At 43.2% G+C, this 21,893-nt stretch overlaps 1 protein-coding gene across 1 annotated transcript in view; it reads left to right on the plus strand.

Moving 5' to 3' along the window:
* Positions 1-21,893, plus strand: part of LOC126473177 (ABC transporter G family member 20) — a 406,331-nt gene that overhangs the window by 331,145 nt on the left and 53,293 nt on the right. The window contains exon 6 of the mRNA XM_050100065.1: positions 157-250. Coding sequence (XP_049956022.1) covers positions 157-250 — 94 coding nt within the window. The remainder of the gene's footprint in view (positions 1-156; positions 251-21,893) is intronic.

Here is a 21,893-nt window from a genome sequence, read left to right on the forward strand (position 1 = left end):
AAAGATAAAGATGTAGAATATTAACAACGTTCGTTTTATTGAAAAAGCTTTAAGAGAATTTACATAGAGAATTCGGAGGATCTTTCGCTAGCAGTCATTTTTGTCATTACTTTCTGTTGCAGGTGGTTGAGTGACGTTTGTATGTGTATGTTGCAGTATCTGGAATCATCTGGTGAACATCACCAAGGACGGCAACAAGACGGTCATCATCACGACGCACTACATAGAAGAGGCTCGGCAAGCGCACGTGGTACGTACTGAAAGAAGCCCTTGGTCTCAGACAAAATGTAGCCTAGCGGCTCCGTCTAGTATGCAGTCTGCGTCAGTGAAATAAAGTACGACTATCTATAGACTGAGCACAGTGAAATGTGCTCTTTGCCAAACGTCAAATTGAGATTTTTACTTTACTTTCCTACAATGCTGTTTGCTTGCGTTACGTGCTAAGAGGGAAACTTTAATGTTACATGAATTTCCCATTTTTCTACAAATTTATGTATTATTAGCAGCAATGGTGAATAATTGTTGCTGCTACGGTTGCAAAGAGATAGAAGGAAAATTGGTTTTTCATAGGTAACATAAAGGCCTAATTGTGGTTATTGTGTTAGTAAGAGGCATTAAAAATATCTAGGCGCAGTATAATAAAGGTCCAATTAAAAAAAAAAGCTTAACTCCGTCCGAACAGGCCTTGGAAGGGCCAGCGGTACCGACCGGCCGCCGTGTCATCCTCAGCGCACAGGCGTCACTGGATGCGGATACAGAGGGGTATATGCTCAGCACACCGCTCTCCCGGCCGTATGTCAGTTTACAAGACCGGAGCCGCTCGTCTCCAAACAAATAGCTCCTCAGTTTGCCTCAGAAGGGCTGAGTGCACCCCACTTGCCAACAGCGCTCGGCAGAATACCGCAGAGATAAGTTATACGACAGTATGTCCATCTGTTTACGATACAAACGCTACAAAAATTCAGGAGTGTGTACATTGAATTAAACACATTTGAGCTTTTTTAACTGCACCATTAAATGAATCTCTCTAAGCCATTGGGCTAATTTGAAAGCGACTACAGTAGAAAACTGTGGTACTAGTACCTATGAACACAGAGAATAATCATGTCCAATTAACATTTTGGTTCGTCTGAGGTTGAAAAAGGATTAAAAAGACTGTGCCACAAAGTGAAAGCAGAAGAATTTCCTTTCCGAAATACATTTTAGTGTGATAAATTGCTAATTTATTGCACGTCATAGCTTGAAATTCAAAATTTTTGGGACACTTTCATTTTGGTGTATTATAGCTGGAGTTACGAATGATGCCGTTTGAGTTTAGGCTTGTTCTGCGCCTCTACGTCACGCTTCTCTGACAACCAGTGATTATTCAGTAGTGTTCTCAGTACCCTGCTATGGATGGCGTAGCCAATACAAGATGGGACGTGATCATAGCGTATTATTTAGTGAATTTTTATTCCATTTATTACGAATTTTCACGTCTGATGATGATGGTAAGCGACAAATTCTGCACAAGCTAGGCATAATTTTCAGCATACACGCTTTCTTCAATGCAGCGCACTCGTATGCGATTACTGCAACCGTTGTTCGGAACCGGCAACAATGCAACGTAGTAAAAATCGGAAAAGTGAAATATTGCAACTTTAGGAGAAGGCGATTCATTAAGCCTAAATAAACATATCATCTTAATCAGTTGAAAGCATAGCGCTAGAAAAGTGAATTTGTTGCCCTCTGTCAAAGGGTAATTGCACCGTACTTTCTTCACCGTTTTCGTATGCAGATGAAGGTAGAAACTTGTCGTATGTGCACCGGAAGCGAATCTTCCGAGGGAGGTTGCCACATCTCGTTCAAAGAACATTGTATGCCCTTCATACAGGAACGCGTCGATGGTTAAGTTCTCGCCAGAGATCGTAGAACTATTCTTGAAAGGAGCGAAGGAAAGAAAATTAGTATCTATCTTCTTCGAACCGAGAGATCGCAAGAGATGAAATGCGGCCTTAAAAATGGACAAGATTGCCAGAGAAATGGTTTGCCTTTTTTTAGAGGAACCAGCCTTGCAGTCACTTTAGCTTGTTTAGAGAAACCACGGAAAACCTAAATTAACGTCTTAGAATCAATGTCTTCGAACGGCAACTTAAATCCCTCGTATACTGAATGAGAGTTCAGTGTTTTGCCTCCGTACCATCTGAAACATGTAGCGCATTCGGTTATCCATGTCGTGCTGAGCTGTCAGTATCTTCGAGAAATTCTGGCAGTTCTTCCATCATTTTTCAGCACTAAATGATCAACTGACAAGTAAAATCATGTTTGGGAATTGATGCAGATTCCGTATGAAATCCGATGATGTCCAGTAGGCTGACGACAGTAGAAGTCTTCTTTCTTGACTTTCGGAAATCTCCGACACAGTTCCACAAGATCGCCTAGTAAACAAAATACGTGATTAAGGAGTATCAGAACAGATATGCGATGGGCAGAAGACTTCCTTGTAAACAGATTCTAGTTATTAGATCTTAAAGTGCAGGACTCGTGAGAATTGAAACTGAAGTCCACTATGCCTCAAGAAAATGAGATGGGACTGTTATTGTCCAGTTTGTCTACGAAGTATATACCCTGAAGAGCCAAAGAAACTGGTACACCTGTGTAATATCGTGTAAGGCTCCCGCGAGCACGCAGAAGTGCCGCAACACGACGTGGCATGGATTCGACTAACGTCTGAAGTAGTGCTGGAGGGAACTGACACCATGAATCCAGCAGGGCTGTCCATAAATCCATAGCAGTATGAGCGGGTGGAGATCGTTCATGAACAGCAACTGCAAGGCATTCCAGATATGATCAATAATGTTCATGTCTGGGGAGTTTGGTGGCCAGTGGAAGTGTTTAAACTCAGAAGAGTGTTCCTGGAGTCACTCAGTAACAATTCTGGACACTTGGGGTGTCGCATTGTCCTGCTGGCATTGCCCAAGTCCGTCGGAATGCACAATGGACATGAATGGATGCAGGTGATCAGAAAGGATGCTTACGTACGTGACACCTGTCAGAGTCGTACTTAGATGTACAAGGGTCCCATATCAGTTCAACTGCATACGCCCCACACCATTGCAGAGCTTCCACCAGCTTGAACAGTCCCCTGCTGACATGCAGAGCCCATGAATTCATAACGTTGTCTCCATACCTGTACATGTTCATCCGCTTGATATAATTTGAAACGAGACTCGTGCGACCAGGCAACAAGTTTCCACTCACTAATAGTCCAATATCGGTGCTCATGGGGCCAGGAGAGGGGTAAAGCTATGTGTCGTGCAGTCATCAAGGGTGCTCGAGTGGGCCTTCGGCCCCGAAAGCCCATATCGGTGATGTTTCGTTGAATGGTTCGCACGTTGACACTTGTTGATAGCTCAGCACTGAAATCCACAGCAATTTGTGGAAGGGTTGCACTTCTGTCACGTTGAACAATTCTCTTCGGTCGTCTCTGGTCCCGTTCTTGCACGATATTTTTCCGGCCTCAGATGTGATGTTTTACCGGATTCCTGATATTCACGTGGAATGGTAGTATGGGAAAATCCCCACTTCATGGCTGCCTCGGAGATGCTGTGCACCATCGCTCGCTCGCCGACTATAATTCCACGTTCAAACTTACTTAAATCTTGATAACCTGCCATTGTAGCAGCAGTAACAGCTCTAACAACTGCGCCAGACACTTGTCTTATATGGGCGTTGCCGACCGCAGCGCCATATTCTGCCTGTTTACAAATATCTGTATTTGAATACGCATGCTTATACCAGTTTCTTAGGCGCTTCAGTGTAAATGGCTTGTTTGGACACGACAGATGAAGTTGTATATGTTGTTACGAAATCCAAGATTTGATGCACTCGCTACCAAAACCAGCAGCTGTGTCTCAACATAAGTAATTATGTAATGGAAGCCCTGCAAAGACACGAGCTGACCAGACATTGTTTAAGTGCATCCCAGGAATCAATTACGACAGTGTAGTATCTACAAGTATATCGACCACATAAATCTAACAGTGAGAAAGGCAGAGACTGGATTTCGCAAAAAATCGTAACGAATTAAAATTCACACGTGAAAGACGTCATAATAAAACTCGTGCTCGGACATTTCTTGAATATTGCACGACGCTGTGTTATTCTCACCAGGTGAAATATGTGGAAAAGACTTAAAGGAGAGTTATTTGGTTTGTCACTATTTCACTTGTTATATTGTCACAGGAAAATTGAACAAACTGAAGCGGGATGCGCTGCAGGGAAGGTCCAGCACATCGCAGAGACAATTGCTGACAATATACTTTTCGATATGAATCAAGAAAAAAATTATTCCCTTTAACTTACATTTTGTGTAATTGTCTTGAAATAAATATTAAAGAAATCCATGTGTTTTGATAGCATACGCGATCCATTCGCCAATGAGACAGAAAAGTGTGGTATTGGGGATGTTAGTTCACTATGTCACTCCGCCACATATCGCATAATGACTTGAAGATTATTGATGTTGTTGTACATCATTTCAACCGAGTGCCCCAGGATGTGCATTTTCAGTTTTTCATGTCTCAACTGATAATCCATTAATTTCCTGCGTGCAGCCACGCAAATTTCAACTCCTCCGCTGATATCTCGGGCGCGTGAACTCCGACTAACCTCGGAGTGAGTCAACAGAACGAGCCTCCTGGCTCACTCCAAAGACGAATGAAATATACTCGGCCGAGTTGAAATTCACACGGCTGCATGCTAGAAAATTAGTGGGTTGCGTCTAAACCATATATTCAAACAAGACACGACCGATTCGTTTCTTCACCCTCGTATGTGATAATCCTCTTTATCCAATGACCTAGCATCGACAAGTTAAACTGTAACCTTCCTTTTTCGGACAAACGATGTGACACTGTCGTGAATTACTGTCTCTATATTTTCGCCTTCGGTAACTTCTTTATTTATTAAAAATTCACAGTGTGCACCTTCACTGTTGTTTCCAATTAAAGTCGTTGTTTGTAATTGAGCACTATCAAGAATAAAACGGATAATGTTTGAGAAGCATATACCATGCGCCTTGTTCGCAGCCCAGCAGAACGTGCAACTGACGGAAAGATGAGGACCGCTTTACAAATCTATTTGCATCTCATGCATCAAACAGGAAATTCCAGTTGGCGTGGCTCCTCACAGAACTACGATCTTTCATAAGGCCAGCTGACAAGCTGAGTGAAGCCTTCGTGACGTAGTTGTAGGGTCGCGCAGTACAAGGCGACCAGCATCGTAACTTGCCGCAAGGACAGCGTGAGAGAAACCTAATGACGTCACTAATCGATAGCACACTTTTGCACTAAGAGTATTGGGAATGTAGCTGGAAAATTTTGCTTCTCAACTTGTTGACGAATTTCTTTACTGTGAAAAGTTAAGCCGTATAACCCCACTCCTACTGCAAGCTGGACCGCTTTCTTGTGTGGACATTTAGTGATGTCTTAGTGTGCTCGAAGTGGAAAGTGTATTTCTGATTTGAGCTTCGGAACTGGAGTAAGAGTTTGGAGAGAGACAGACTATTGAGGAAGAAACTCCGACAATCTTCTAGTTGGTGACGCGAATAATCGCAGAGAGAGAAGGCTGCCAGACAATTATACTATCACACGGGGTTAAGCGCGCATGTAGCATGATTTGCGTAGCAGCGAAGACCGTCGTTCTAGCACGAGTTTGCTGACCTAAGGGCTAAATGTTTTTCCATTTGTCAACTTGACAGCTTGTCATTAAGTGATTTGTACTCATAGCTGTAAACTTCAATAGATAACGAAATATTTAAACGAAGCGAGCAAATACGCTTGTAGATTAAATTAAGCACTTTTTACTGGCCATTTCATCAGATGGATGACGATGACTTCCTTATTCTCGAAAAACCCAAAGCTTCGGATGACGTACAGACACATTTCTTGTTAAGAGAAAAGATTCATATTAGGGACTCGTTTCCCTTTTCCCCTGTGGAAGGAGACCTTGTAGTGTTAAACATCTCGTGAATAGTACAGCGAAGGCGATGCCATACCGCGTGACCTTGAAAGTATCTGACTCGAACCTAGTTGGAGAAGTGGATCAGGCAGTTACTTTGATCGTTAATTAATCGAAGCTGACCATCAGATGTAGGTGAATTGGAGGCGCAATGCCACAATCGTAAAATAGGAAGAACCGAAATGAGATATATCCTGAAATCAAGATTTAGAGGCCGGCCGAAGTGGCCGTGCGGTTAAAGGCGCTGCAGTCTGGAACCGCAAGACCGCTACGGTCGCAGGTTCGAATCCTGCCTCGGGCATGGATGTTTGAGATGTCCTTAGGTTAGTTAGGTTTAACTAGTTCTAAGTTATAGGGGACTAATGACCTCAGCAGTTGAGTCCCATAGTGCTCAGAGCCATTTGAAGCCAAGATTTAGAAAGCAACATAGAACGAATATTAAGTGCTGAAGTCGGGAAGAAAGAATGCATTAGTGTTCAACATCAAGCTGACATGTTGTCGAGCGTCATTTGAAATATGCAATCAAATAAAACCATGTAAGACTGAGGACGAGGTAGAGAGAGAATGGCTAGCAATGCGGAGCAACAATGGATCATTACGGCGCGTTACATAGCGTGTAGGCCAGTAGTACTCAACCTGGCCCCTTCCGTCCTCTACACTCTTTTTAAAATTATTTTATGATTGATATTTCAGCAAGTCGAGTGGTAGCGGAAAGCCACCAGCCAATCGTAGTTCTTTCTCGAGCACCACGTGCTTGATGGGTTGCCTGTTTCGTAGCTTACATGTAGCGTCTTGTGAAGCGTAGCTGACTGCTGGCTAGAAACACAGCTTCCCGCCAGTGCAATCTGTCACTCGCAAAGTAATTTTAATCGGAGTATAGTGAACGTCTCAGCTCTCATGGTGGGCGGGTAGGCGGTAGGTGTCTTAAAAACATTTTGGTTAGGTTTTTGTAATTTTTGACATGAAATATTTGGCGAGTAATTGTTGTTATATGCTTTAACTTGATGTGACACTGCTTTAAAAATATTATAAAATAAAATTATTTCCCTACTTTACATGTCGCAGCGTTACTGAGGAGCCGGTGGGCGGTTAGAAAATTTTACTACCAACAGAGACACAAAAGTGGGCGGTAAGTAACAGATTGACTACCCCTGCAGTTGGCCGTAGCATCTCGCCGTGTTCTGTCGATGGGGGCTGGCGGTTGTACACGAAGTCCTCTGTGATGGACATGGAAACTACACACTGACTGCTCAGGACACCGACAAAAGCAAGAAAACACATACTGTAGAAGTAGGAACTGTTTCCTATTGCCACCCTAAACGACTGTTCCTACAAAGAAGGCTGTGAATTTTGCCACATCTGTTAGGTTATCGTTACCTGTCTGTTCCTAACAGACAACCACCTCCCAGCAATGAATCCCTGCACTCTTTGAATCCTTCTTCAAACCAAGGAGCTTCTCTAACTGTCACCACCCTCTTGGTAACCACCAATAACTATAATTTGAAAGTCGTTGCCTTAAAATTAATTTGGCCCAAAATTTACTCCTCTGCAGAAGGAATAAGGTCAAATAATTTCCGTCGCATTCTCGGCTCTGGGATCCTTAGGTTTTTTAATTATAATTTATAGTTTGATTACCTAACAAAATACGACGGTTGGAACTTTAATAGTGGCAACTATTTATTTACAGCTCATATAAAACAGATATGTGTTTCAAAGTTTAACTGACCTTCAAAGTAGTCACCAGCATTGTGTATAACCCGTTGCCAGCGATGTGGAAGTCGTAGGATACTCTTAGCAGTGCCAGTTGTGTTGACAGTTAGAGCGACGCGGTCTATTATCCGACGAATTTGTAGCAGTTCTGACGCGAATGCCGTGAAGCGTTTCCTTCAGTTTAGAAATAGAGTTGAACTTACGAGGGCTTAAGTCAGGGGAGAGCAGTAGGTGGTATAGAACTTAGCAGCCCTATCAGTCAAACAGATCAGTAACAGCTTGCACTGTACGTGCTTGAGCATTGTCCTGCAAAATGACGGCCAGGTCCTGCAGAAAGTGTCATCACTTCTAAGCTGGTCGTAGGTTGTGTTCCAAAAATGAACAGCATAGAGGCAGAGATGAAACTTTCTGCAGGACCTGACCATCATTTTGCAGGACAATGCTCAAGCACGTACAGTGCAAGCTGTTACTGATTTGTTTGGCTGATGGGGCTGCTAAGTGCTATACCACCTACTGCACTCACCAGACTTAAGCCCTCGTGAGGTCAACTCGATTTCTAAACTGAAGGAAACACACCACGGCATTCGCTTCAGAACTGGTACAAATTAGTCGGGCAGTAGATCACGTCGCTCGAACTGTCAACACAACTGGCACTACTAAGTGTATCCTACGCCTTCCACATCGCTGGCAACGGGTTATACACTATGCTGGTGACTACTTTGAAGGTCAGTAAAACTTTGAACACTTATCTATTTTGTATGAGCTGTAAATAAATAGTTGCCACTATTAAAGTTCCAACCCTCGTCAATGTAGCATTACAACCTCTTCTTCCTGTCCTTTTCTGTTGGGGTATACGTCCGTACATTTTTAAACGGATGACCTGGATTCCTTCTGATATTATTTGTGCCTTGCAAGTGCGACTCTTTCACTTTATTGTCCGATAGTAAAGTCAGTACAATGCCACGATTTGCGCCTGGATCAAAATTTTTTTACAGGCGAGACGGAGCATGTTATCCTGGATTGAGAGTCATCTACAGTAGCTTACGTAATGCCTACTGTGCCCCGGGAGAGTGTAAAAGGACCGTTACTGTTCATTTTTATGCATTTATGATTTTTCTTCTTCCTTGCGCCGTTGTAAGAGGGTCCTCTTTCTCAGGTCTGTGCATGCCATTTCTTACGATCAAACGGTCTAGACTTCTTGACTTATGATGTGCATTTATAGTATACAGCCACCATAATTTAGGCCTTCCACGCTGTCTCTGGCCTTCGAGAATGGCGATGTTGGGCTGAGCTTATAATGAGTGAGTGTTCAGCGCTTCGACATGCGGACCTATACTTGGTACCACGTAACGCTATTACCTCACCATTATGTGGCACATATACAGGGCGAGTCACCTAACATTACCGCTGGATATATTTCGTAAACCACATCAAATACTGACGAATCGATTCCACAGACCGAACGTGAGGGAGGGGCTAGTGTAATTGGTTAATACAAACCATACAAAAATGCACGGAAGTATGATTTTTAACACAAACCTACGTTTTTTTTTAAATAGAACCCCTTTAGTTTTGTTTGCACATCTGAACATATAAACAAATACGTAATCAGTGCCGTTTGTTGCATTGTAAAATGTTAATTACATCCGGAGATATTGTAACCTAAAGTTGACGCTTGAGCACCACTCCTCCGCTGTTCGATCGTGTGTATCGGAAAGCACCGAATTACGTAGGGATCCAATGGGAACGGTGATGGACCTTAGATACAGAAGAGACTGTAACAGCACATTACGCCCACATGCTAACACCTTTTTATTGGTCTTTTTCACTGACGCACATGTACATTACCATGAGGGGTGAGGTACACGTACACACGTGGTTTCCGTTTTCAATTACGGAGTGGAATAGAGTGTGTCCCGACATGTCAGGCCAATAGATGTTCAATGTGGTGGCTATCATTTGCTGCACACAATTGCAATCTCTGGCGTAATGAATGTGGTACACGCCGCAGTACATCTGATGTAATGTCGCCGCAGGCTGCCACAGTACGATGTTTCATATCCTCTGGGATTGTAGGCACATCACGGTACACATTCTCCTTTAACGTACCCCACAGAAAGAAGTCCAGAGGTGTAAGATCAGAAGAACGGGCTGGCCAATTTATATATATATATATATATATATATATATATATATATATATATATAAATATAATCTCTTTGATTTTAGACGGATAGGCATCTTCTCATCACAAAGAACATAAGTGACTTTCATACATTAATGACTTACGGCTAGTATTTTTTGCAAAATTGATCAAAGCTGAAACCAATACGTGATAAGCTAGGAGCGGTTTTATTTGTGACTAATTATGGGTAGTAATCGCTGGTATAGGACCGTCTTACGGCTGGCGTTCACTGCGCGTGTCTGAATGTCACAGAAAATTACCACAATATGCATGTGTGGTCTGCCGTAAATCCTCGATGAGTCGTGGAGGTGAGGCATCAGGGTTGCTTCAGTGTCAACGTAAGGGCAGTAATTAATGTAGGCGACAGACCCATACGGCCACACAAGTGCTGTGTATCGTCGGTTTCTGCGCAATGAATTACCATTACAGAAAGAAACGACAGTGATTTATGCACGACGGGGGACCTTAACGAAACGTTTCATGGGTGATGGGTCGGTCGAAGAGCTTCAGAGTATGACCTCCCCATTCAGCGTACCTGAATACTTCGCATTTCTGGCTGTGGTGATATTTAAAGCCGTTGATGTACGCGCAAGCCATCGACGATGAACAGGCGTAATCCGACTGGATCCAAGTGTATTTGAAAGAATGTGCGACTTGCTGCGAAGAATGGCTGAAGCATGTGTCAGGATACGTGACAACAACATGCATCACTGCCTACAATGTCTACTTCTACGCAACAGGCAGACTGGAATGAGATAACACATTGGCCCATACCTCAACAGGTATCGGTTTCCAGATATGTAATTAATTATATTAACTCTCTTCTGCTTTCGAGCTATAGGAATATTTGACATTCTTTTTAACAGCCTCCTATTGCGAGTAATGCGAACTGCATACTCTTAGTTGGAGGGAAAGCACATGAAAATCCCTTGGTTGGAGTGGTGGCACCGCCAGACACCACACTTGTTAGGTGGTAGCCTTTAAATCGGCCGCGGTCCGTTAGTATACGTCGGACCCGCGTGTCGCCATTATCAGTGATTACAGACTGAGCACCGCCACACGGCAGGTCTAGTCTAGAGAGACTCCCTAGCATTCGCCCCCAGTTGTACAGCCGACTTTGCTAGCGATGGTTCACTATCTACATACGATATCATTTGCAGACACGACAGTTTAGCATAGCCTTCAGCTACGTCATTTGCTACGACCTAGCAAGGCGCCATATTCAGTTACTATAATTACTATCTTCAGAATCATGTACCGTCAAGAGCGACGTTCATCATTAATGGATTAAAGTTAAGTATCAAACTAATTATGTCCGCTTTCTGAATTCTCATTTCTTGTCATGTTCCAGACCTCACGTCAGTATAGTTCTTTCCTCCTCACGCCAGCCTGCCTGAGCTAAAACACGTGCATTTCGGCCTCCACTCGTAACACGGTGTTGGCTCTTCTGCTAATACAAAAGTTGGATACTAGGAAATTACATTTTATGGAGAAAGGAGGTTGTATAAGAAACATTTGTACTGAGAAGAATTGAATACTGTTACAGTATATTGGAACCATATTGAAAAATCTTATCAGGCCGACACTCGAAGAAAGGCGCTGCTCTTTTCGCAAGATCATTGTTAGAAGACATTCAGAACTCTCCTTAAAGGCAGTAACTTCGTATATTCTTCATTGAACTAGGTATCTATTCCGAGGAGGCGATGCAGATAAAATTAGACAAATATACGCTCACAGAAAGACAGACCAAGCAGTCATTCTTCTTACGCTCTATCCACGAAAGGAACTGGAAGATACCTAAATATAATTATATGGTGCGATGAAAAATACCATCTGTCCCGGCTTTGAGTAGTTTTGGTGAGTACAGATGCTGGCTGCATGGTATTAATGTCAAACGCTCGTATCTTACAGTAAGGGCAGTGAAATGGTGAAATTTATAGGCAGTAGGGAAACTCGTGCCAACAGCAGTGCATAAGCATCGTGTTGGGAGCGCACACAGAAGAATCCGCAGAGAGCTGTGACAGAATTCCCAATGACCTGACCTCGGTGGGACAATCCCTGTTATTGAGAATACAGATGACGCCACGGTTCTGCGTATATAGTATGCAAGGCTAACGAGACTGTACACAGAAACTGAGTTTTCTGTATCTTTCCTAGGACGGCTGAAGACGAGAGCTGAAACACTGCCCTGCTGTGCAGTCGTAGCTGGCCATTTTTTTTCAGTCTGTAATATCTTGTTTGTCATCAAATTAGTAATCACTTATCCACCACCAGCAACTGAGGCTGAAGCTTTGACAATGCCAGCCGCTCGTTCTGGCGAAACGTCAGAAAAATCATTAAAGACGAGTCGGCCGAAGAACCCGAAACAGAAGCCAACAGGCAACTTGTCATACATTTATTTTCTAAAAATATTCGTAAATTGGCAGTGCTAGTCGCGAGGAACTATTTCCAACTCATATCGTCTTTCTGTTAGGACGTAAACAAATCACATCAGGCTGACAGGGTTTCACCTTCGATGAGTTTGAAAATTAATGATTCAGGCAAACTAGTAATTGACAATAATAATAATAATGCAAAATATTTGATTTAAAAGTTATCATTTGTCATACTGAATGCCTAGCTTCTAATGACTATTCAGATAACTTAGTTGTTTTGGAAAAGAGAATTATAAGGAAAACACTTTTTCGACTAAAGTCAACAGGACCTTGAAGGTAGAGTACTGTTGAAATACCACAAATAAACAGAAAAGGAAGAGGAGTTAACATTCTTTGACCATTTCTATAGGAGTGATGGTAAGAGATTAAGCAAATAGATTTTGATATCCCTTAGCCAAAATAAGCCGATGACAAATCGGTTTCAAGGACAAAAGAGTCACGTATTAAAGTATTTAAAGGCAAAAATGAATGGAAAATAGGTTGTAACTAAAAAAAGGAGTGAGAAAACTGAAACATAGCTAAATGATGAAGGAAAGTAAAAGACGGAGACTTGCAATTGGCAAGTGGTTTTCTGAAGGCCTCAAAGGGAAAAGAACTATAAGAGGATAAAAAGACCTTCTCTTATACAGGGTGAACATTAATAAAACCAAAGGATATTGACACAAACCCCAGAATAAGCTCGAGGTAAGTAGCCCGCCAAGATGGTGTAAACCAAAGTACGATTATATAATGTCGCATATAAACCGTCACCAACCATATCACCTGTAATTCCGTGGAGGCCACTTAGAACATCTGTTGTGACGTTGATGAGATGCACTTCTGTATGTGTTCTGGGACGATTTGTTGTCGTTGCATGCATACCGTCCATCACAGGACCTTTTCCCCTCAATTACTAGTCAGGAAACCATCCTTCCAGTTTGTCCATTTTATTAATGTTCATCCTGTTTGTGGAACAAATAACATAATGCAGCCATTTGAGTATACAGCAGACTGGATAACATAGTTATATGAGAAGTCAAGGAAGATTTAGAGTGTACCAACTATGCAGAAACAAACATCTACAGGCCGGCCGGTTCGAGAAGATTTTTGCACAAGCGATTATCATGTGGAGCCCCTGTTTCCCCACGTGCGCTTTCGGCCATGTCAGTTTCCGCTACTAATTGTGACACACGTTGTATGTAAATCTTGCACTGGGATACGTCCTGTATAGAGATGTTACAGTTGTGACGTCTTTGCGCCCGTTTCAGCTTGGCGCTCCACGCGATAACTTGTGTGGCTTGGGTCTTAAACCGCTCCTCTCTACCGGGTGAACTCGAATTCCACCTATAAATTTACAGAGGTTGATTGGGGATATTTTCTGAGTAGTTTAATATAAGGGAACCGCGGTCTCCTGTGGCTCTTAGCGGGGTAATATTACTGTAGTGGAAATCAGTATAAAGGCAGGGTTCCTATGAAATTAATAATACAATGTCTGTAGCGTACTGTATCGAATTTGTTATGAAAGTACTGTAGTAGATACATATAAAACATAAACAATAATGACGGAATTACGTAGTTTCTTTCATAACACGAGTAACAAAATAAGACGTTTGCGTTTCCTGGGTGGAAAGTGGTGTCAAAGCACTCATTGCCCTGTTTGGTTATCGCATTGTTAGTACTTCGTCCAACCTCCTAATTACCTCAAAAATTCTCTTCGGAAGCGCTTTTGTTAGCGTTCGTAGTTCTTGCAGTAAAATTGCCGCCCAGTCTTCTCGTAGGGCTCTTTTCAGCCCACATACAGCCTCAAATTGCCTTCCATTGCGATGAAAACGTACTGCGAGTATTCCCAAAAGGTTTTCCACGGGGTTCAAATTCGGGCTAAGTGCAGGCCAGGGCAAGACATCGATATATTTATCTTCAAAAGACTTTTTGGTTGTAGCAGAAATAAGCACAGATGCGTCATCATGTTGAGACATTAGACTTTCTTCCCCTAGGTCCCCATCAGTTCTGTCTCTAGCAGTTCGGTGTACATGTTAGAATTCATTTAGCGTTCGGCCATGCAATGCGTGATTTACCTTTAGGGCAAAAGGCTGTCCAAATCATAACACTTTCACTGCCAACATTTCTGCTCATTCTTACCTGCTGCTCTGTTCTCAGATCGTACTTATAGCATTGAAATCCATCCGGCCCAAAATGGTTCAAATGGCTCTAAGCACTATGCGACTTAACATCTGAGGTCATCAGTCCCATAGACCTAGAACTACTTAAACCTAACTAACCTAAGGACATCACACACAGCCATGCCCGAGGCAGGATTCGAACCTGCGACGGTAGCAGCAGCGCGGTTCCGGACTGAAGCGCCTAGAACCGCTCGGTCTCAGCGGCCGGCCATCCGCCCCATCTACATTAAATTTCTTCTCATCACTTAAGATCACTTTATCCCAATCTGAAGTCCGACAAATGTTTTTCAGCAAATTCCAACCTTGCCTCCATATATTTGGCTGTTAGAGCAAGTTTATTGAGTCGTTTCTTGAATGCAATATGGTTGTCATTAGACAAAATTTGTCGTATACGTCTGGCTGTTACTGATAACTGTAAAGCAGCAACAAATTGAGAAGAATAATGGTTTGTGGCCCCTGTTTTGCGCAAAAGGAACTGTTTCCCTGCCTCAAATTATTTTCTAATTAGGCCATATTTTCCGTTCTGTCCATGTAGCGCTCCCAATCTAATGAAATTGCCAATCACTGCACTCTAACGATTGAACTTCTTGGCGACTGTACAATTGGAGAGCCGTAATTCCTTGCACACACTATTTCCGCCTTTTCATCTCATGATAACTGTTTCCCACGTAGAGTTGTCGCAGTCATGGCTTTTGCACACAACACGCACTATCACTAATGGTGCTGCTTACTGCCTGCAGTAAAGGCACATACTCACACACTAGCACCACACAGAACCGACTGATTTCCGCCCTCTTATCATCTGCACCGTTGATGGCGTGTTATGTACTGTACTACTGACAGTAGTCCCTCGGTGGGTACGCCTTTCCTACCTTAGGTTCCCAAGATCACGCAGGGTATGTACCACTTACACCTTTTGTCCTCACTGCAGAACTTAGATCAAAACATCATAAGCCCAGCTCTGCTTGAGTCGACGTTAAGTTGATGCTGACAGTTGCAGTGGGCTGGGCGCGGCAGCTTCGCCCGCCAACCTCAATCTATAACGTAAGGCGATTCTGTAATCGTCTCTATGGCAACGCCTCAGTGTTTTCACAGTTCTATAGACGACTATTGTTTTCACTTGCGGCCTTCTTACGCCGCCTCGAACGTAGATATTATTGAATATTGATGTAAGTAAACAATGTTACATACAGCAAAGACCGATGCAGTTCATGTGACCAGAATACTACCGACATTACTCAAAAATCTGAAAATCGTTACTCAAGAATCACCCAAACAGAACGAAAGCGGTAAATGCACGACAATGAAACACATGGCGCTCCACGTCTCATCGCTTCTCTCTACACTTGGCATGGGACTTCCCCTCAGAGGAGCCACGCCGGCTGGCAAAAGGCCCGCCCGCTCACCCCGAGACTGCAGACAACCGCCTGCTCCTTCCGCGGCAGCAGAACCTGAAAATACGCGGCTTTGAACGCAGGTTACATTGATTGCAGACAAGACAGTAGACTGATACACTGACAGCTGTTCCAGTTGACCGCCCAGAGGAATGTATGGAAAGGAGCGAAACCAGATGACAGAATAAAGTGAGGTCAATAGCACCACCAAACCAAGACGGGAGGCACAAATGTAAGTTTCACTCAACCACACCACTAGAATAAGAAACCTGAAGAAGCAGCTGACCAGAGATTCGGATCTAACAGCCTTACGAAGATTCCAACTTTATCAGGAGTGTCAACAACACCAGGCCGCCATTTACACTTGGGTTATTTTCCAGCACACCGAGAGCGACTGCCAGCAACGTAGACTCTGTCCCCAACGTGGACTGCTTGTGATTGCCTCAGCACTTCAAACTTTCGCACGTCGCAATCATAACTTACCTCGCTCTTTCGAATATTCCAGGCCATAGCCGAATAGTCTCACTCTGTTCAAGATCTATGCATTAGCAACTGGTTCAGCATGCACAACTCTTTCTCGAAGGTTCCCTCAAATAGAAATCAAGAAGGTTTAAGTGCGGTGGTCGAGGTGGTCGGGCACAAGGGCCCCCTCGTCATATTTATATTGTTGGGAATTTTTTTTTGAAACCTTAACTTTTCCCGGCGAATTGAATGTTCAAATAGCTTACGGGTCTGCTGCCGGGTGACGTCGTCGACCACCGGCGATATTTCGGCAGAAGCACGCCCTGCCATTCTCTATGCAGGGCAGGGTGTGCTCCTGTCTAAATATCGGCGGTGGTCGACGACGTCACCCGGCAGCAGACCCGTAAGCTATTTGAACTCTTTGAAGTGTAAAAGAGACCCACCGTCCGTTTCCTATGCTGATATGAACTTTTTTGTTCTTTTTCCTGTCAGTAATCACTTTGTAAATCTCGTTCTCTTACTTAGTATTCACCCTGTACGAAACTGATTTTCCTCAGTAACTCATGTGTTGTTTGTAAATTAGTTTACCATACGGGAATAAGTAACATTAGAAGACAGACATGAAACCATAACCATCGTTATATTACAGCCAGCATAAAGAGACACAGAGAAAAAACAATATAAAATGAATGAAATGCGAAATCTTTAAGTTACGCCACCAAGTTAATAAGTTAAATAACTCGTTAGAGACCCCATATCTAACCCTGTTGTTGTTGTGGTCTTCAGTCCAGAGACTGGTTAGATGCAGCTCTCCATGCTACTCTATCCTGTGCAAGCGTCTTCATCTCTCAGTACCTATTGCAACCTACATCCTTCTGAATCTGCTTAATGTATTCATCTGTTGGTCTCCCTCTACGATTTTTACCCTCCATGCTGCCCTCCAATACTAAACTGGTGATCCCTTGATGCCTCAGAACATGTCCTACCAACCGATCCCTTCTTCTCGTCAACTTATGCCACAAATTTCTCTTCTCTCCAATTCTATTCAATACCTCCTCATTAGTTATGTGATCTACTCATCTAATCTTCAGCATTCTTCTGTAGCACTACATTTCGAAAGCTTCTAGTCTCTTCTTGACCAAACTATTTATCGTCCGTGTTTCACTTCCATACGTGGCTACACTCCGTACAAATACTTTCAGAAACGTCTTCCTGACACTTAAATCTATACTCGATGTTAACAAATTTCTCTTTTTCAGAATGCTTTCCTTGCCATTTACAGTCTACATTTTGTATCCTCTCTACTTCGACCAGTTTTAGTTATTTTGCTCTGGTGCAAATAATCGGAATGATATGACAGGTACCCAGCACAAGCTTAAACAAGTCACTAAATACACTGAGACGACAGATGTTGTGGTGTACGTCTAAATATCGTCTCGGATCTTCTTTTGCCCGGCGCAGTGCAGCAACTCGACGTGACATGGACTCAACAAGTCGTTGGAAGTCCTCTGCAGAATTATGCAGCCATGCCTCTATAGCTGTCTATAATTGCGAAAGTGTTGCCGGTGCAGGATTCTGTACACAACCCGACATCTCGATTATGTCTGATAAATATTCGATGGGATTCATGTCGGGCGAACTGGGTGGCCAAAACATTAGCTTGAATTGTTCAAAATGTTCTTCAAATCCAGTCGCGAACAATCGTGACACGCTGACTTGGCGCAATATCTCCGTAAAAACTGTTTGGGAACATGAAACCCATAAATGATTGCAAGTGGTCGCCAGTTAGTTGAACATATCCATTTCCGGTCAAAGATCGGTCCAGTTAGACGAGAAGACCCAGTCAGTTCCATGTAAACACAGCCCACACCATTATGGAGCTGTACAGTGCCTCGGTGACACCGTGGATCCATGGCTTCGTGGGTCTGTGTCACACTCGAGCCCTATCATCAGCTCTTATCAACTGACACTGGGACTCATCTGACGAGGCCCCGGTCGTCTAGGATCCGACCGATATAGTCAGGAGCCCAGGCGATATCGTGCTGTTAGCAAAAGCATTCGCGTCGTTCCTCTGCTGCCACAGCCCATTAGCGCCACATTTCGCTACTACGTCTTTAATGATAAATTGGTTTCTTTAGTTACTTCAAGCAGTGTTGTTTGTTTGTTAGGACTAACAACCCTACGCAAACGCAGCTGCTCTCGGTCGTTAAGTGAAGGCTGTTGGGCACTGCGTTGTCCGTGGTGACACGTAATGCCTGCAATTTGGTACTCTTTGGCACTGTAGATCGCGAAATATTGAATTCCCTAACTATTTCAGAAATGGAATGTCCCATGCGGATGGCTCCAAATACCATTCCGCGTTCAAAATCTGTTAATTCCCCTCGTGCGACCATAATCACGTCGGACACATTTTCACATGAATTACCTGAGTACAAACGACAGCTCTGCCAATGCACTGCCTTTCATACCTTGTGAACGCCACACTGCCACTTCTGTACAGGACTATTACAAATGATTGAAGCGATTTCATAAATTCACTGTAGCTCCATTCATTGACATATGGTCACGACACACTACAGATACGTAGAAAAACTCATAAAGTTTTGTTCGGCTGAAGCCGCACTTCAGGTTTCTGCCGCCAGAGCGCTCGAGAGCGCAGTGAGACAAAATGGAGACAGGAGCCGAGAAAGCGTATGTCGTGCTTGAAATGCACTCACATCAGTCAGTCATAACAGTGCAACGACACTTCAGGACGAAGTTCAACAAAGATCCACTAACTGCTAACGCCATTCGGCGATGGTATGCGCAGTTTAAAGCTTCTGGATGCCTCTGTAAGGGGAAATCAACGGGTCGGCCTGCAGTGAGCGAAGAAACGGCTGAACGCGTGCGGGCAAGTTTCACGCGTAGCCCGCGGAAGTCGACGAATAAAGCAAGCAGGGAGCTAAACGTACCACAGCCGACGGTTTGGAAAATCTTACGGAAAAGGCTAAAGCAGAAGCCTTACCGTTTACAATTGCTAGAAGCCCTGACACCCGATGACAAAGTCAAACGCTTTGAATTTTCGGCGCGATTGCAACAGTTCATGGAAGAGGATGCGTTCAGTGCGAAACTTGTTTTCAGTGATGAAGCAACATTTTTTCTTAATGGTGAAGTGAACAGACAAAATGTGCGAATCTGGGCGGTAGAGAATCCTCACGCATTCGTGCAGCAAATTCGCAATTCACCAAAAGTTAACGTGTGTTGTGCAATCTCACGGTTTAAAATTTACGGCCCCTTTTTCTTCTGCGTAAAAAACGTTACAGGACACGTATATATGGACATGCTGGAAAATTGGCTCATGCCACAACTGGAGACCGACAGCGCCGACTTCATCTTTCAACAGGATGGTGCTCCACCGCACTTCCATCGTGATGTTCGGCATTTCTTAAACAGGAGATTGGAAAACCGATGGATCGGTCGTGGTGGAGATCATGATCAGCAATTTATGTCATGGCCTCCACGCTCTCCCGACTTAATCCCATGCGATTTATTTCTTTGGGGTTATGTGAAAGATTCAGTGTTTAAACCTCCTCTACCAAGAACATGCCAGAACTGCGAGCTCGCATCAACGATGCTTTCGAACTCATTGATGGGGACATGCTGCGCCCAGTGTAGGAGGAACTTGATTATCGGCTTGATGTCTGCCGAATCACTAAAGGGGCACATATCGAACATTTGTGAATGCCTAAAAAAACTTTTTGAGTTTTTGTATGTGTGTGCAAAGCATTGTGAAAATATCTCAAATAATAAAGTTATTGTAGAGCTGTGAAATCGCTTCAATCATTTGTAATAACCCTGTATATGTGCATACCGGTATCTCATGACTTCTGTCAACACAGTATGTGCTGAATCTAAAAAGTATGAGAAAAAAATTACATTTCTCGCGGCCCGCTTGTGGGACCAGGGCTAATACCGTTAGAGCCCAATTTCACTCTCTGACATGACTAAGGACTCTTGAAAAAATAACATTATATACAAAGTAACATAGATACTCATACCATTTCATAGAGAATTCAAGATACTGAAATAAGTTTATCGACAGGTGTCCCATAAATGTTATATGGGGTTCATGTTCGGCTATCTGGGAGACCAGATCATTCGCTCGAATTGTCCAGAATGTTCTTCAAACCAATCGCTAACAATTGCCACCCGATGATACGACGCAGTACCATCCACAAATATTCGATCGTTGTTTGGGAACATGAAGTTCATGAATGGCTGAAAATGGTCCCCAAGTAGCGGAAAACAGCCGTTTCCCGTCAATGAACGCTGCAGTTGCGTCAGAGGACCTAGCCCATTCTATGTAAACACAGCTAAAACCATTATGGAGGGACCATCAGCTTGCAGAGTGCCTTGCTGACAACTTGGATCCATGGCTAAATGGGATCTGCGCAACACTCCAACCCTACAGCCAACTCTTACCAACTGAAAACAAAACTCATGTGACCAGGCCAAGGGTTTCCAGTCATCTAGAGTCCAACCGATGTAGCCACGAGCCCAGGAGAATTGCTGCAGGCGATGTCGTGCTGTTAGCAAAGGCACTCGCGTCGCTCGACTGCTGCCACAACTCATTAACGCCTAATGTCGCCGCACTGTCCTAATGGATACAATCGTCGTACGTCCCACATTGATTTCTGCTGCCATTTCACGCAGAGTTTCTTGCCTGTTAGCAACAACAACTCTACGCAAACGCCCCTTCTCTCGGTCGTTAAAGGGGATAGGACGTCAAACGGGCCGACTTGGGGCAGGAGAGGCACCACAGGACATTTTAATTTGCACTGTCTATACTTTTACAAGTAAATTCATAAAACTTTGTCAGCATGACCAGGAAGGATTCAGGATTCACACTTGTAGCAGTGGAAGTTCAAAAACATAACAAAATAATTTTTTTACATGTGAAATTTCATCATTTTTCACATACTATTGGCTGCATTTGTTGCTATAGGTACACTTTTCTTCATAAGTAAGAGAGACTGTTCGATGAATTTTGCACAGCATACAAACCATACTTACAGGTGTCTGAACTCTAGAATCTATTTAATTTATGAAAAAATGAATGAGCTTTTACGTTTTAAACTTTATGTTTAGGAAAAAATAAAATTTTGTAGTTAATTACCACAATTTTTACCACAATTTTTAATAGATTTGGAAAATTCTAGAGTTTCATACACCTGTAAGTATGGTTTGTACGCTGTGCAAAATTCATCAAAGAATCTCTCTTACTTGTGAAGAAAAATGTACCTATCGCAACAAATGCAGTCAACAGTAAGTGGAAAAATGATGAAATTTCATATCTAAAAAAAATTATTTTGTTATGATTTTGCACTTCCACTGCCATGAGTGTGAATCCTGAATCCTTCCTGGTCATGCTGACAAAGGTTTATGAATTTATTTGTAAAAGTATAGACAGTAGAAAATAAAATGTCCTGTGGTGCCTCTCCTGCTCCAAGTCGGCCCGTTTGACGTCCTACCCCCCCTTATGTGAGGACCGTTGGTCACAGCCTTGTCC

The sequence above is a fragment of the Schistocerca serialis genome, chromosome 4 (assembly GCF_023864345.2).
Source record: "Schistocerca serialis cubense isolate TAMUIC-IGC-003099 chromosome 4, iqSchSeri2.2, whole genome shotgun sequence".
NCBI classification, from domain to species: domain Eukaryota; kingdom Metazoa; phylum Arthropoda; class Insecta; order Orthoptera; family Acrididae; genus Schistocerca; species Schistocerca serialis.